Source organism: Octopus bimaculoides, chromosome 6 (genome assembly GCF_001194135.2).
Source record: "Octopus bimaculoides isolate UCB-OBI-ISO-001 chromosome 6, ASM119413v2, whole genome shotgun sequence".
Lineage (NCBI taxonomy): Eukaryota > Metazoa > Mollusca > Cephalopoda > Octopoda > Octopodidae > Octopus > Octopus bimaculoides.
Window position 1 is genome coordinate 22,373,009 of NC_068986.1, and position 18,112 is coordinate 22,391,120.

Below are 18,112 nucleotides of genomic sequence, written 5' to 3' on the forward strand. Positions count from 1 at the left end.
GATAGTCCACAAATTATTAAAGCATCTTTCATATCTGCTTTGTAAGGAATGACTATTTTTCAAAAAATTCTGTTTCATTCCTATCTTGTAGATGAGTTATAGTTCTGAAATCATTAAATATTTGGTGGAGCTTTTGTGCAATTTTAGAATAAAGACATGCCTCAGTTTCTTTACAGATATGTTCTTGACAGGTATGTGTGTGCATATAACCATATCTATCTATCTACATACCTATCTATTCATGTATTTACTTATCTACATGACTGTCTATTTATGTGTGTGTGAGCACATTTGTTTGAGTGCATAAGTGTCTTAAAATTTGTCACTCCTTTGTGTCTTCTGCTAACGTGTGTCAAATTACTCTTGAGTGCTTACATTAACATGTAAACCAGTACAACCTATTATATGTCTGGGTTATTGGTAACTAAACAGGCATCCCCTGCTAGGCTTATCTGGCGAGGAAGGTTGCTAGAAACCCATCAAAACAAAGTCATGACATGTCAAAAGGAAGTTTGAAACAACCTTTGGATCACTGACTATCTAGCAGTTGTCCTCAGAACAGAGGCACTCAAGCGAAAAGTGTGCTGTCAAAATATTTTGGGAGTGATGGATCTCCAAAAGTCTCAACCATGGTAGCAAGGAGGTCAATGCTTGATGTTGTGGTATAGTGTGTACTGGTTTATCATCATTTAACATTTGTCTTACATGCCCGCATGGGTTGGATGGTTTGACAGGAGCTGGCAAACTGGAGGATTGTCAAGCTCACATGTCTGCTTAGGCATGGTTTCTATGACTGGATGCCCTTCCTAATACCAACCACTTTACAGGGTGCGCTGGGTGCTTTTCAGTTTCTGTGTAACAAATCCACTCATAAAGCTTTGGTCATCTCAGAACTACTATAGAAGTCACTTAGAAGAGAGTGAAGCTACAGAAGAATCATGGTGGGGGATGGGTAAGGTCGTAAAGGGGTAGGAGATTGAGTTGGATATAAATATGGGGTGGAAGAGGTCAGATGTAAAATTTCATTATACTAAAGATGAACTCTTACAACTGGCCTATTTCTAATACTAATGCATTTTTCTTAGGTATAGGCAACATAAGTGAAATGAATAGTTTTTAGTAGTGAAATTCTAAATAGACTATAGTTTTATTTCACCAAGAACTTATCTTTGTTCTCTAGCATTTATTTCAAAAGACTCATAAATTTAGTATTTTTTTTACCATTTTCTATCTTTCACATTCATTAATATTCAATAAACAAAAGATAAAACTCTTCCAGTATAGGACTCCAATTTATTAAAGGTAGCAGTCCCAAAATATTCGGTTGAGGGTTCTGTCCGGGTATACAAAAAGATCCTTGCAGTAGGTATGAACCTGTTACTCACGGCAGTTCTCTGCTAACAAAAAAATCTGGAAAGGCTGACATGTTTCAAATTCAATAAGTCAGAAGAACATTAATGATTTTAAATTACTTCATTTCATTTGATATATATATATATCCCAGAGGGATCTCTGTTTGGCTTCCGTGCCGGTGGCACATAAATAGCACCATTTGAGCATGATCATTACCAGCGTCGCCTTACTGGCATGTGAACAAAACATTCGAGCAAGGTCGTTGCAGGTAGCACGTAAAAAACACCATTTGAGCATGGCCGTTGCCAGTACCGCCAGACTGGCCCTCATGCCAGCGGCACGTAAAAGCACCCACTGCACTCTCGGAGTGGTTGGCATTAGGAAGGGTATCCAGCTGTAGAAACTCTGTCAGATCAGATTGGAGCCTGGTGCAGCCATCTGGTTCGCCAGTCCTCAGTCAAATCGTCCAACCCATGCTAGCATGGAAAGCGGACGTTAAATGATGATGATATATATATATATATACACATATACACTACATCTTGATGCCTACAAAACAATGATGTCACATTGAGAATGGTAATTTCTTTTATATATTGATTCTCATTTGTGAGAAGATAAAGTCTTCACATTGTGAATCATGGCTGCTTGATTTACTGGCAGTAAAAGATCCTTTAAAAACGAAAAAAAGACGTATTAGATAATGTAACCCTGGCTATCTCTAAATAGACAGATGGGTCACATCTGGAATATTATTGTTCATGCTTGCCTCGGTCAGGACTGACAATAACAAAACTAGAAGGTTTCCAGATTAAATTCCGTCACCAAGTAAACGAGCTGAATGCTTTGTATCTTGTTCAGAATACGAAATAAATGTTTGAGGTAGAATGTAAATATTTCAATAAATCAGTTAACTATTTAACCAATCAACTGATGCAATTCATTTCTCATCCCTAGCCAATACAAAATGTACATAAAAACTCAAGGGAAATAAATCTATATGTTACTCAGGTTCAACGCAGTCTTCACATTCTATTTTATATTGTTTATATTTACATAGTTTCAAACCAGAAAGACTTTGATAACTTCTCCTCATCTCATTTGTATTTAGTTATTAATGAATTTAAAGCAAGACCAAATTATTAGAAATATATATTTTATTACAGAAAACTCAATCGTCATGAAGGTAGTCTTGGCACATCCGTAAAGCAAGTTTCTTTATTTGTTTAACACTGAGAGTTTCGTTTTCAGCCTCAGCATTCTCTTTGGCTTGCTGAAGCCAGAGTTCTTGTGTACGTTCAAAGTATTTTTCTTCACTTTCTCCATCATTTATATCTGGAACATTGTCGTCCACATCCATATCAGATTCTGAAAACAAAAAATAAAACAGTACGTTATCAATCTTCTTTCTCATCATCAGCATCATTTTACATCTGCTTTCCATGCTGTCATGGGTTGGATATTTTGAAAGGAACCAATGGTTCAGAGGACTGTAATTTGTGCCAAAGTCACAGTTCTGACATGTTTCTATGGTTGGATGTTCTTAATGCCAACTTCTTTTTGAAGGGCACTGAGTGCCTTATGCATGGCCCCAGCACTAGTGAGATTGCCTTGACTAGGAAGGAGGATAAGAAATAAGATGGTCGTTTGAAGCAAAGTGTTGAGATGTTAAAGTATGCTGGGGGAAACAGGAACAGATTTACTGTTTGGACCTCGAATTGGCTTGCTCGAATTTTATATGGATGGGTGGTGGGGCGGATATGGGGCTCAAACTGAAGTAAATATGGTGACAATGAACTGCCTGAACATACCCTCATGGCAACATGTCCATGAGATGGACAGAAGAGAGTGTATATACAGAAGAATGAGGGAAGGAGTAGGTAAAGTTGTAAGAAGGTAGGAGGAGAGTGAATAGGGACGTCCTCACGAAGAAAAAGCACTTACTACTCTCTGTAAAGTGGTTGGCATCCAGCTGTAGAAACCATGGCAATGCTGATGTTGGACCTTAAAGAAGCCTTGTGCCTTGACAGATCTTGTCAAACCATCCAACTCATGCCAGCATGGAAAATGGCTGTTAAATGATGATGTTGATGATGGGTGGATGTCAGATGAAAGGCTTCATCATGTTAATCAAGAAGTCTTACATCTTAGCTTTTGCTACAGCATATCATCGTCGTTTAACGTTCGCTTTCCATGCTAGCATGGGTTGACTGAGGACTGGTGGACCAGGAGGCGACACCAGGCTCCAATCAGAAACTCTGCCAAATCAGATTGGAGCCTGGTGTCGCCTCCTGGTCCACCAGTCCTCAGTTAAATCGTCCAACCTATGCTAGCATGGAAAGCGGACGTTAAATGAAACAAACTGTCTTCAGGAGTGAAACTGTAACTATATTGCAGCTTTGGCACACCAAGAACTCACCTTTGTTCTACAGCACTTATCTTGAAAAGATTCAACATTAAAAACAAGAAATACACCTCAATTCATTAAAAGTAACAGTCCCAAAATATCTGGTTAAGGATCCTGCCAAGATGTACTGGAAAATCCTTGCAGTCTGTATGAACATGTAACTCAAGATCTAGTAGACTTTATAATTCAGTGGAGTGAATGCTTTCATCATTTTCACAGTGTAAGGAATTTTCTGATTGTTTGATATCTAAAGCTGGTATTTAAATAAGAAAACGAAGACTGATATAAAGGTAAAGATTACTGAATGAATACTTCACATTGACTTACCAGTATCCGAACTGTCACTTTCTTTATCATCATCTGAAGAATCTGATTCCTCCCATTCCTGCAACAAGAGAAGGAAATATTATAAGCTTCTTGGTAATAGAGACCCATCTAAATTACATTCAACGTTTACATAAAATCTGCAGTTGACTACTTCACGTCTGTCTTTATTCACATCATCCTTCAATATGTGTTCTGACTAAGTGTTATGGTAGCCAATGCGGACTTATATTCAAGAACAATTTTAATAAATTCAATTTTGAATGAGCTGAGGCAAAGTACTAAATAACGTAATTAAAGACTAATAAAATGAGCTAAGGGGAAATAACTCAAGAGAGCTAATGGCTTGGATTTAAACAGTAAGTTACGGGACAATGTACTTGACATACATAAAATATTCTCCCAATTGAAGAAAAAAATTCTTGAAGGAGTAGAAAAAGACAGGCAGATAGACAGACAGACAGACGTACGTACATACTATATGAAAGGAAGGAGATCATTGTGAATATAATTGAAACAGTTACATAAGATAAATACAATATCTTCACAGTAACAGTAATTAGTAATGCCATCAAACCTCAATACACATTCAACAGCTAAATAGGGATGGTACTTAGTGTCAACCATATTGTGGCTATCAGAATTTATTAAACTTATACATACATGCATGCATAGATAGATAGATAGAGAGACAAATAGATAGACTGGCTGGTTCGTACATTACAAGTCCAATCTGTGAGTGGAACAGTAAAAATATGCATGACTGTTCTCAAGTCCCAAATGTGAATTTGTCTGTGTTACCTACATATCAAAATGGAGCCTTGTATCTTTAATGGAAACCGACTCCCACCTCAATGGAAGATTCATAATAATTTAAAAATAGAAGAGACAATGCATGTAATGAAGGCATGTGGCTCAGTGGTTCGTGTATTCAGTTCTTGATCATAATGTCACGAGTTTGATATGCAGTGGTGCATTGTGTCCCTGAGCAAGACACTTCATTTCATGTTGCTCCAGTCCATTCAGCTGGCAAAGATGAGTGGTACTTGTATTTCAAAGGGCCAGAACTACGTCAAGGGCACACATGCCAGTGAAGTGTTCAGCCATCTGCACATTAATTTCATGAGCAGTCTGTTCTGTTGAAAAAGATAAATTGGAACACTTGTCATTGTAACTGACAGACTGCTAGTTACACACTCACACACACATTAAAACAAAAAGTAAAATTCTGGTCATAGAGTTTTGTATCCACGAAACCCAAAGCCTTGTGAACAGCTTGAGCTGTCCACAAGGCTTTGGCTTTGTGGATATGAAACCTTTGGTAACTCTATGACTAGAATTTAACTTTAATAATTACTGCTCTATTCTTTAGAGTGTACTTCTTTTCTGTTATATGTTTTATTGACTACATATGCATACATACATATATATATAATTAATTAAACATACACATTAAGTACAGGATATCACCAACGAGTGAAAAATAGGTAAACACACAGAGATAAGTACAGGACAAAATATATATATACACACACAAACACACATGCCAGGCATCTTTAGTTTCCATTTACCAAATCCACTCACAATGTCTTGCCTGGCTTTGGGCCATAGTACAAGACACTTGCCCAAGGTGCCACACAGTGGGGCTGAACGTGGGACCACTACTAGGAAGTGGAAAGCAAACTTCTTACAACACCACCATGCCTGGACCTATTTTGTGAAGTTGAAATTATCTCCTTTCCCTTTAGGAATCACTAACAATTACTGCTAGGCATTCGTTTGCTTTCTCCAACTAAGAAGCAAATTTCAATTCATTAAGATTGTTTTAGCATAATTCATTCAATACATCACTTCACTGAATGAGTTCTGGCTTTTGAACAGGTATACCTTACCTTTACATGTCATAAGAAGCAAATTAGAGGATTGGCATTATGAAGAGCAACTTGTTATAAATCATTACCTTAAAAAGGGGGCCATAATGGGTACCATCAGAAGGTATGCTCATAGAGCCTGCAAAGCTAGTCTAGTTTAGCAGGGAAAATGACCTTTAAAATCTGGTGATGATTCAGTTGAAAACCCTTTAAGTTATTTATTAAGAGATTTGAAACTGAATTATTCTTAGAAAAAGCTCAGCCATCATGAGCTGGTAGCTTACTGATATGACATACGACTTCTTGTCATCACTGTTATAATATCAAACGTTCCTGATGTTCTCTTATTACTCTCCAGTTGTGTATCTTCAACAAACACTCCACGATACCTCTATTCAATAATTCCTACGACCTGTACACTATGACTGCACATATGACACTCTTCTCAGACTGTTCTGTGCATTCTCATTTATATTAAGTAGTATTGATTCCCCATACAACACTTACACCACACTTTTGTTAGTTGTTTTAGGTACCTAGACTTGCAGACAAGAACAGTCACCCTTTTGACTTTCCCACTCTTGACCCAGTGGAACATTGAGGATGTGACTGCCAGAGGGAGTGAGAGCTGTACCAGCAGTCAGTTGGTATACATTCTCAACTCAGTAGACTAGTCGACTGAGGTAACATGAAATGAAGTGCTTTGCTCAACAATACGATATGTTACCTGGTCCAAGAATTGAACTCACACTCTTACAATCATGAGAACCCAACACCCTCACCACTAGGTTATGTGCTTTCCAGTGATTGTAACCTATTGATAAAATATGATGGTAGATGGATTGACCACTTACTAGCTTTTTAGTATCCATTTCAATAATTGTATTCCATTTGTGTTTCTTGCTGAGATCCAAAAAATAAAAGTCAGACAAAGTAACCTGTGCATCACCATCTTCAAAGAGACCTCCATATAAATAAAGCTGACCACCTGTGATTGCTAATAAACAGTTCATTCTTGGAGATGGCATAAACGGATCAAATGTATTTGAAGATGGATTATCAGATTCTGTGACACCGGAAGATGTTTTAGAACTTGGTCCTATGACCACAGTAAATACACCGTCACTGCTTGTAGATACCTAAAAAAAATATTAAAAACCCCTTGAAATTTTCTTCACAATAAAACATCAACAACTAAAACATATAACTTTAAAAAAAATATACTCCTTGATTACATTGATCCCAGTACTTGACTGGTACCTTATTGTATTAACCCCCAAAAGAGTGAAAGGTAAAGTCAACTTTGGTGCAATCTGAACTGAGAATATAGAGCTGGAAGAAATTCCATTAAGTATTTTGTTCAATGCATTAACGATTCTGTCAGCCTAATGTTTTAAAAAATATATCAGTTTTCCATGAAATCTCAAAGAAATTCTTGATTAGACATCATCATCATTTAACGCCTGCTTTCTGTGCTGGCATGGGTTGGAGGGTTTGACTGAAAACTGGTAAGCTGGCAGGGCTGCACCAAATTTCGATCTGATTTGGTAAAGTTCCTATGGCTGGATGCCATTCCTAATGCTGACCACTCCAAGAGTGTAATGAGTGTTTTCTACACGCCACCAGCACAGGTACCAGTGACCTGACACCAGCATTGGCCACGACTATGGTCTCACTTGGCTTGACAGGTCTACACAAGCATGGTATATTGCCAAAAGTCTTGGTCACCTGTCACTACTTCCATGAGGCCCAATGCCCAAACAGTACTTTTTACATGGTACCAGCACAGGTGCCAGTCAAATGGCACTGGCATCAGCCACGACTATGATTTTACTCGGTTTGAAAGATCTTCACAAGCACAGCATATCGCCCAATGATTGAAGAGTGCTTTTAATGGGCCAGTTACGCAACACTGGCATTGGCCATGACTACAATCTCACTTGGCTTGATGTCACTGCCCCCATGAGGCCCTATTAAAAACAATTTGGTAAATATTCCAGAAATGTCTGGTTAAATTGGGGATCAACACACTAGGCTTTACAGAAGCAAATTAAAACCAAAGTTGCATTATTGATCAATAACATTCAAGACTAAGTTAAGACATTAACAATACAATTTTAATGAATTCTATTTTTTGGTAAGTCTGTTCTGTTTGAAAAAAAAAGAAAAAAAAACAAGTGTACACCGTTGATTCAACAATAGTATATTACTAGCATAAGTATAGTTAGTAGTTGTGTGGAATTTCAACTCAGAACTATGTGGCACCAAACTAGGTGCTGTGTAGTGCTTAATACAGTATTCAGCCATTTGCACCTACACACTCAATATTTACATATGTAAAATACCAATTTTTTGTTTCAAATTTGAAAGACAAAATTAAATCTAGTTGATGTTAACTTTACTGTTGATTCTATTAACAGCAAGGTTAATTAAATAAATAACAGTAATATATTGAGAGTACGGGCTCACACCTATACAAAAGAACTTAATATTAAAAATTTATTATACAGCAGCGAGCTGGTAGAATTCTTAGCAACATTTTGTCTGTCTTTATATTCTGTGTTCAACTTCTACCTTTTATTATTTTGAGATCAATAAAACAAGTACCAGTTAAGGACTGGGGTTGATGTAATCACCTTACCTCTTCCCTTGAAATTGTTGACCTTGTGCCAAAATTTAAAACCAATATTAAACAATTAATAATGACAAAAAAAAAGAAAAAAAAAAGAAGGATGAACTTAATTGGTATCAGAGGTAGTGATATGAAAAGAAGGTTCTACACCACTGATTTTATGGTTTACCAACCAAGAATAAGCATATTATCCAATGAGCTTCTGCACAGTTTTCTTTTATCAAATTTCACTCACAAAGCGTTGGTTCATTTGGAGCTATTGTAGGAGACACTTGCCCAGAGTGCCATGAAGTAGGACTGAACCCAGAACAACATGAGTTGTGAAATAAGCTTTTAATCACATGGACATGCCTATGCTTTTACCCTCAGTGTTCAAGCAATTTTTAACCAGACTTAATCCATTGCCTGATTTAACACCACCATCTGACTCTTGGGTGCTTTTAGCAGGGTTCATTCTATAGTAAGTATCCAAGCTTAGTTTCAGGTCTGAAGACAACTTCTTCTTTTCTTCCCATGAGTCTCAGAGGTTTTGTAAAATGCCATGGATGTTGTATTTCTTCCTCTGACTACATCCTAAAATTAAATTGTGATTTGTGCTGTAATGAGATATGTTATTGTGCAGTCCATCCAGCTAAAATGGTTGCTAGTCTTATTTCGCAGCTGAGCAGTTAACATTAGGAAGAGCACTACAGCAGTAGTTTGGCAGGATCATCACAGCATCAGACATAATGTTTTGCAGTTAGTTATGGATCTTTACATCCTGTGTTCAAGTCTTGAAGAGGTCAACTCTGCCTTTCATTCTTCGTCAGTCAACAAAATAAAATATCAGTGAGATATTGGAGTCAATTAAATGAGCTATATTTGCCCCCTAAAAATGTGTAGCCTTGTGCTAATATTAGAAACGAAGAGCATCTCACTATTGAAACCAATGCTTCAGCAATTTATATTCCATTATTAAAATGTCCTGGAGTATGTCATCCATGTTAGAATGAAAAAGTGAATACAAAACAGCTTTTCAAAATAATCACCATTTCGACAGGGTCTTTTAATTCTAACTGTTCCAAATTTGCTGCAGCATTTTCAGCAGAATCTTCAGTTTTTGCTTCATCATCGGAACTTTTGTCTTGATCACATTCATCTTCTTGTTTTTTACGGCGCTTCTTCTCACCTGTTGTCTTCTTTTCACTAATGAAAAATATAACAAAAACCACATTATGTAAGAAAGGTGTTGTACCTTAGTTGGAGTATTGTGATAAAGAAGTAAAATATCAAAATAGTGAAGACAGAGTACTTCTTACAATGTAAAAAAGGAAAAGTGTAACAATCTTTATATATTTTAAGCACAAAAGTCCATCGAAAGCAAATCTAAGTCTTGTACAGTACTGATCATATTGATTATTATTGTTTAGACAGCAAACCTGTGGTGTCTGTATGAGTGAGTTGTGAGTACATCACCACTGTTCCTACTATGAACTCTGCCACCACTAGTGGCACCATTTGGGGAATGGCTGCTGTTAATGCCTATCGCTGCCATCACCACTCACATGGACATCACAGGAGTTGTTGTCCACACAATGATCAACATGGTCGGTGCTCATTTCTTGACTGTTTACTTCTGATGCAGGGCCTTTGTGGTTGAAATAGATAAGGGTTTCCTTTTCACATTGTAAAAAGCTCTCTGTCTTCACTATTTTGTTATTTTACACAATATTTAATAATATAATAAACGAGATTGGTTATGTATGAATGAAGAATATTGGCTGACAGATTTAGCTTATGACAATGATGTATACATATACACAATGTAGAATATTATCTACAGTAAAGTTACTCAAAGCATTTTAACATTGATATCAAGTTTAGAAAATAAGACATACTTGATTGTTATTTTGTTCCAGTAACCCATCTCAAGATCAATGGAATATAAATCATTAAAGAATTTACTGGTGATGGTTTCTTCATTTTCCTCCTAAAATAACAGGACATTATTAAAAGATTGATACAAAGGAGTTTATTTAAAAATATGAATTATCTGGCCACATTGACTTCTTTTCAAAGGATGAAGTCTGCACTTGTAAATCTATGTAAACATGCAACTCTCTCTCACTTGGTTGTTGGTGTCAAAGTCTGTCACTTTCCTCCATTACTATTATCATGCTACAGAAAAAAAAAAAATTTTCTGGATAATATGCTAATTTATTGCACATAATATTCCCCATCAAGATAAATAGAAGCAATGTAAAATAACATAAATTACTAAATATGAAATACCACTAGTAAATTTGAACTCAAAAACTATGATTAGATATTTTGCTCTGTATTCACAGAAGATGGAATTGTCAAGTTATGACATTCTCGCTCTTTGAAATGATATTAGCAATGTAAATGAAATTGAAATCACTGAGAACCCTCTGTAATATCATCATGACCACTTTGGTTCCATAGTTCCTAATTAAAGAGGTAATAATCTTTGATATTTTTCATTAAAATTTTTTTATTTAGAATACAAAATTTAAGATATATCGTTTTAATAAAATTAGCCTCAATGACAATAGTACCACACGACTTGTACAAACATTCTATTCTTGTTTTGTGAAATGCAAATATAAAACAAAATATGATAGGTTATGAATTTGTTTCACATAAAATATTCTAAAATGAAACAACACAATGTGAAGAAGGTGAAGAAGATGAACCAAATACTTCGGAAATTCTTTAGAAATACTTACATCATCATAGACTCCACCAAAGCATATGGCATGATTTGAACCTGGCACCACAACAGAAGTCATACTGCTTCGTGGGTCAGGACAAAAGCCAGACTGCTTCACAGGTTGCCATTTCCAGTGTAATGACACCATACTGCTTTTCTCTTGTTTACCTGAAGGAGAAGATGAAGGTGTTTTGTAACAACTAAAGACATAAGTTCTTGCACATGTTACACTACTTGTTTGCCATTCCTACATAAGACATCCATTGCAACTATCCACTCTACTTCTTATTTCTTTACTACCAACAAAGGGCTAAACATAGAGGGGACAAACAAGGACAGACAAAGGGATTAAGTTGATTATATTGACCCCAGTGCATAACTGGTACTTATTTAATCGACCCCGAAAGGATGAAAGGCAAAGTCAACCTTGGTGGAATTTGAACTCAGAACGTAACGGCAAACGAAATACTGCTAAACATTTCGCCTGGTGTGCTAATGTTTCAGCCAGCTTGCTGCCTACTTCTTGCCAACCCAATGGCATTTCTCTCACAATTAAAGGATATTTCAGTCATCAGCAATTATTTAATTATTTGTCCCTTCTTAACAGCATCCACCCCAACTCTTCCTTCTTTAAAATTATAGTCCTCAATGACTTCAGTACAAATAATTCTCCTCAGCTTCCTCATTTTGCTAACACCACCAGGTGCAGAAGTCAAAAACATCTACCAGTTTCAAAAGCATGTAGAAGCTAAGCTCTTCCTCACACCAGTGTGTCCCCTACAAACATATTGAATCCACAAACACTTTCAGTTTCTTCATCACTTTCAAACCAAAACTCAGCTTAGACATTAGTTTATCTGTATAAAAGTTTTATAATTAAAAGCATAATTATAATTAGGGTTCGGCAAAAATTGCTTCATCACATACCGAAATTTAGAAATAGCAGTTAAAACACTATTCCACTACCAAAATATATCTCCCAGACAGCATCACTTGCAACCCACACAAGCAAAGAGAAAAAATAACGAATCCACCCGGCTTTGATTAACTGTGTACTCGTTTCAGGATTAAAGAGATGTAAAAATACATCGCTCAACTTACTTCCATCATCAGCATAGTTGAAAGTCTATGAGAATTACTTAATACAGTTTTTTGAAGTGCAAAGATAATATTTAAAAAAAATTACTTTAAAAAAATTGTCATGAAATCTTTTATCAAGATGTTAGTAACCTTTTTTGGGAAGAAGTTTTTTCTAGTGTGTGAGCGCTTTCATTTAACCTTCTCAAACACACATGCTCTTAAAGAAGAAGTTGTTATTTTTGTGGTACATTATATATATAGAGAGAGAGGTTGGGTGGGGAAGGAGAGATGGAATAAGAATTTATTAAAAGAAATTCAAAGAATATTTTACCTTCTGGCATTAAAGCAAACATGTCAGTGTGGCAACAACCCTGGTCAACATCTTTCTTAATTGGTTGTTTACTGTAACCTCCAAATACAAAAATCTTGTTTAGACTCGGACTTGAAACCAAAATGCAGCCTGAACGAGGTGAAGGTGGAGTGCCATTAATGGTTACCTTAATCCAAGTGTAAGTTTCCAGGTTGAAGATGTGGACATCATTGTAGTATTTGTAATCTCTTTGAAATTAAAGTAAATAAACCAAAATTATAAATCATGAATTGTAATACCTTTTTAACATCTGTTTATATTCTGCTATTTCCAGATGACTTTTAACCCTTTTGTTACCATATTTCTGTTGAAATACACAATTAATTTTGACAATAATGAAGAGCTTTGTAAAATAACTTTTCATTACAAAACTAATATCTGAAACATAAATTAACATGAAATTTCAATGGAAAGTTTTAATGTAGATCAGTTTAAGACAAGAAGTTTGGCTCGTAGAACCAGACTTGGTCTCAGGTGAATTCATAACAAAAAAGTTAAAACACCTTGCGTTCAGTATCATACAGTTCTGGGTTCCAATACAACTAGAATCAGATTTTTGTAGTTTCAATAAAATATCTACTCATAATAACAGCAGAATGACTCATATTACAAACAGGAGACAGATCGGGAAGATTTGGTTTTGCCTTCACAAGGTTAAAACATCACAAAAATATAAAGTTAGACAATAGCATTAAGTAGCATTAAAGTGAAAAATGCCATTATAAAATATTCCTTACGTGATTAATAAATAAAAAAAGGGTTTTGGTTTAAGTTTTACTGTCAAATGCAATGCTTATTTATTCACATTGCTTTGAATTAAGCATCTATTATCTTGTAGCTTTGAGATTTTGAAGATATGATTGTATATTTTTAGAATGATATTTTAGGATAGGTATGAGAGGCAGGATCTGACCAATTTGAGCATAAAACAAGTAGAATATTTTAGCCAGATATGGCTGGTTTAAATGCTAAAGGGTTAATCTATTTATAACTCAATTACTAAAGTTAGTTTTGCTTTTTCAGTAAAATACTGAAGATATGAATAATCCAGAATCCTTGTCCGGAACCAAATCAATCCCAAAATTTAATCAGGTCATACCAGTCATGAAGCCAAACATCCCTGAAAGTTTCATCTCAATCCATCCAGTGATTCTTGAGATATTTTGTCCATGGACAAAACAAACACACCTGAAAACAATACCTCCATCTTTGCTAAGGCGGAGGTAATACTAATACTAATATTAATAATAATAATAATACCTGTAGTTGTCATTGAAACCACCAAAAACTACCAACATTTTTTTGTAGTTAACCATACGATGGCCACTTCGAGATGAAGGTCCTCCGACAGCCCTAAAATGAAAATTATGGAAAGAAAAGAACAAGAAGTAAAATGAATTATTCTTAGATAACCAAAACAATTCAAAATATATAATAACAAAAGACAAATTATCAACACAAAAAATGAGCAGAGGTATGAGTTATCAAAAAGGGCAATATACGGATTATATTTAATTGTTCAATCAACTGCCTGTGCCATCAATTAGATGTGACCAGAGCTGCATTTATAAGTTTTTCATTTCCTCTTCGGTAAAGGTAAGTTGGGTTAAATATTTTACCCATAAGCCTAATACAAGGCAATACAGTAGAGAAACTCATCTATATGCTATATAACTGACATGTAGTCCACACAAATGCTGAGGTTCACATGTGTATGTTCATTTTCTTGTTTAACATCTGCTTTTCCAAGCAAGCATGATGGAAACAGGAACTAACTTTGGGGCAAGAAACCACTCCAATATTCACCCTAAGTCTAGTTATGCTAACCAAAGTTTCAGTAATCTATTTAATGGCAGCAGGGGAAGGTATGGGCCCTGCCAGATCGTATGGGGAGTGCTGGAAAAGGTTCACAAGCACAGGACTTGCCCAAGAGCAGACCACCATTAGATAGACTACACTGAAATATAATGATAATAATGAACCTATTGCATACAGTGTTAGATGTACAACAACTCATCAGAAAAAAGTAGCCAAAAGTGCATGCAGAGTACATAGAATAATGCACAGGAAGTGAACAGTGAATGAGTTGTTTAAGAAAAAAGGGGGGAGGGGTACATCAGGTGTATTGTTGATGAATTTCAAGAAGTATGGAAGTTTTGAAGGATGTAATGTCCTGAAAGCCAACAACTAATGCAAGTAGTTTATTCTTTGTTTTAGAAATTCTGAACATTGAAAAAATGCTTCCGAAATTTACATAGGAATGTTTAATACATTTATGGAAAATCATTTTTTGTACTTAAATATTAAATACAAATCCAAGAAAGATTATTGTTTTCTGAAATGGGTCACAATGGTAGACTTGGGAACCTCAGATATAACACAAGTTATACATACTTAAACTGAATTGATGGGACAAGAAATATATGATATGAATACATAGCAGTCATGTCAATATAAAATAAATGCAGTAAATGAATGAATAAAACAACATGCAGAAAAGAGAAAAAAAAAATGGAAATTTACTTCACTTTCTCCCACTTTTTATCTTTTAGATAAAACACCCAAAGATCTTTGAAGTGGTAAAACTGAGATTGACTATGGTTGGAAAATTCACCACCAAATATCCACAGCTGACCTCCACCTTGTTTTAACATGACAGCCTAGAAAGAGATAAAAGCATTAAGAGAAGCAATTTTAGTTATTTATATATTTGAGAACATAGAAAAAAAAAGTGGTGAAATAACAAACTAAATGCTTTTATGTTCAGGGTTCAAATTCCACATGATTGACACTGCACTTACCAAACTTCCAGGAGCCATAATTTGTAAATTCTCTAAATTTGTAACCCCCAATAAAAAAACAATATTATTTATTCAGGGAAGTGAAATATGGAACCTTGCTGTATCCTTATTCTGTTATTGTCCTCTCTTCTGTTGGGACTAGTCAGCATATGCAATGTGTCCCTAGCGAAAGTACATAACTCTTTCTTGTTCCATCTACATGTTGCAAAAAGCCGACGAGAAACCGTCCGTGTGGTCATTCTATCTGCTATAAATAACACTTAAATTTCCTTAAAAGCAGACACTGCTGTCTTAAAAAGAGAGTAAACATTGAATAATAGAGTTCCACATGCATTATGTCTGAACAAATACAGTGGGATCATTACTTGTGCTGAACAGAGGCTAAATATCAACAATACATCACTATAACCAATATTAATTAAGGTACTGTACAAATAATGTGTCCTACAAGCAGAGGTTGAACTTTTCTCATGAGATTAATAACAAAAAATAAGATGGATATTGTAAAATCATCATCATCACTGCCACCATCGATGTCATCAACTTTTCTGTGCTTGTATTGGTCAAACGAAATTTGTTGAGTCGGACGCTCTTCTCATCACCAAGCCTCACCTTTTTCTGAACACGGTAATATTTTCTCCCAGTCAAAACATGCTTTCATGGAAGTGAAATGATAGTGTTTGTGTGATGATAATGTTTGCTTACAATTAGCACATGATGATGTCAAGACAAGGAAACAAACATATACACATGACTCATCATCATTTAACGTCTGTTGTCCATGCTGGCATGGGTTGGATGGCGTGACCAGAAATAACAAACTGAGGTGGGGTGGGGGGCACCAGACTCCAGTCTGATTTGGCATGATTTTTATAACTGGATGCTCCTCTTAATACCAACCACTTTATAGAGTGTGCTGGACTTTTCCACGTGTGCATGGGTCAGATGAGACTTTGTTGAGGTAGAATTTTCTGCAACAGGATGCTCTTCCTGACGCCAACCCTCATTTGTTTTCTCCCAATCTTTCAAACAACAAACAGCCATAACATGCTTCTGCAGAGGATTGCAAACAAATGACACTGTTGTTATATGCAATGACACTTTTATTTACACTCAGTGTGCACAACACAAGGGGAATACACACTCTATCATGAATACACAGAAGTATATACACACATCATCACCACCATCACCTTTTTAATGCCCACTCACATAGATAAGAATTTCTTGAGACATATTTTCAATGGTCAGATACTTGTTGCCAATCCACACCTGTTTCCAGGTAGCATGATATTTTGCATGCACACAGACAGAGATAGATAGATAGATAGATAGATAGATACACATATACAACAAATGTTTTCCAGTTTCTGTCTATCAAATTTCACTCTCATGGCATTGGTCAACTTGTAGCTATAATAGAGAACATCAGTTGACAGTATTCACACAGTGGGATTGAAACCCCTAACCATGTGGTTCTGAAGGAAACTTCTTAACCACATAACCATACCTGCACATACATAAGTAAAATGAAATTCTTTCTTATTTCATATTTTCCTTTTTTTTTTTTTGCTAGTTTCCGTGAAACAAATTCACTCACAGGGTTTTGATTGGTTTGGGGGTGATAGTAAAAGACATTTGGTCAAGGTACCATGCAGTTAAACTGAAACTGAAACCACAAGTTTGTGAAGTGAATTTCTTAGACAAAAATCAGTTGCATAAGTTTTAATACTTAATTTGAGAACAATTAACCACGCAGTCAATTAATTAAAACAAAAGTATGAGAGAAACTGTGGGTTACCTGATGGGAACTTCTGGGTGGTGGTGAGTTAGGAGCAGTGACTTTGAGCCACTCATTCTTTTTGGTGTTATAAAAGAACAAGTCATTGTACATAAACATCTGTAATAATGGTGGAAAAGGTTAAAGGTTTCAGTCAGCAAAAAAAAAAAAAATGAAATAAAAAAGTAAAATGAAAAACTCAACATTAAAGCAGTTAAAGACAAAAAACAAACAAACCTAAAATAAACCCTTTTGCTATACCCTATTGAGACCTCCTCTCAGTTCTATAATAGAAATTTCCTGTTCTAAAGTGGTCTATCAATATATTAAAACCTTCCAACAAATTTCATGTTTATTTATGTTCCAAATACCAGAGAGTTATTTTTCCAAAATTCTTTATTGTTTTCAAAAATTGAAACAAAGGCAGTCTATATTTCAATAGAAATATAGTAAGAAATGGGTTAAATATGTTTAAATGTTTGAGCGGGATTATTAATATTATTATTTTTCACACTATTACTATGCATGTCCTGCAGGGTATCTCTGTGTGCGACATAAAGCAACTAAAAGGGCTGGCATCAGTTGTAAAATACTGCCTAAAAAAAGTCCCATCCAAACCATGCGAGCATGGAAAATCAGACATAAAAACGATTATGATTATTCTTCCGATTATAATCTTATTTTTAGCAATAGAACATTTTTTTTTTCGATATTTACATTTACACTGTATTATGTTGTAAATATTTCTAATAGTGCCTGAGGTCTCTACCCCCCCCCCCCC

The 18,112-nt window shown here is 35.5% G+C and overlaps 1 protein-coding gene across 1 annotated transcript in view; it reads right to left on the reverse strand.

Annotated features, from left to right (window-relative positions):
- Positions 1 to 2,492: 2,492 nt before the first annotated feature.
- LOC106870242 (kelch domain-containing protein 4) overlaps positions 2,493 to 18,112 on the reverse strand; it is a 22,977-nt gene continuing 7,357 nt past the window's right edge. The window contains exons 4-13 of the mRNA XM_014916258.2: positions 17,353 to 17,451; positions 15,274 to 15,410; positions 14,011 to 14,103; positions 12,712 to 12,938; positions 11,317 to 11,468; positions 10,465 to 10,556; positions 9,616 to 9,772; positions 6,810 to 7,094; positions 4,088 to 4,145; positions 2,493 to 2,721 (exon numbers count right to left, since the gene is read on the reverse strand). Of these exons, the coding sequence (XP_014771744.1) occupies positions 2,525 to 2,721; positions 4,088 to 4,145; positions 6,810 to 7,094; positions 9,616 to 9,772; positions 10,465 to 10,556; positions 11,317 to 11,468; positions 12,712 to 12,938; positions 14,011 to 14,103; positions 15,274 to 15,410; positions 17,353 to 17,451 (1,497 nt within the window). The 3' untranslated portion in view covers positions 2,493 to 2,524. The remainder of the gene's footprint in view (positions 2,722 to 4,087; positions 4,146 to 6,809; positions 7,095 to 9,615; positions 9,773 to 10,464; positions 10,557 to 11,316; positions 11,469 to 12,711; positions 12,939 to 14,010; positions 14,104 to 15,273; positions 15,411 to 17,352; positions 17,452 to 18,112) is intronic.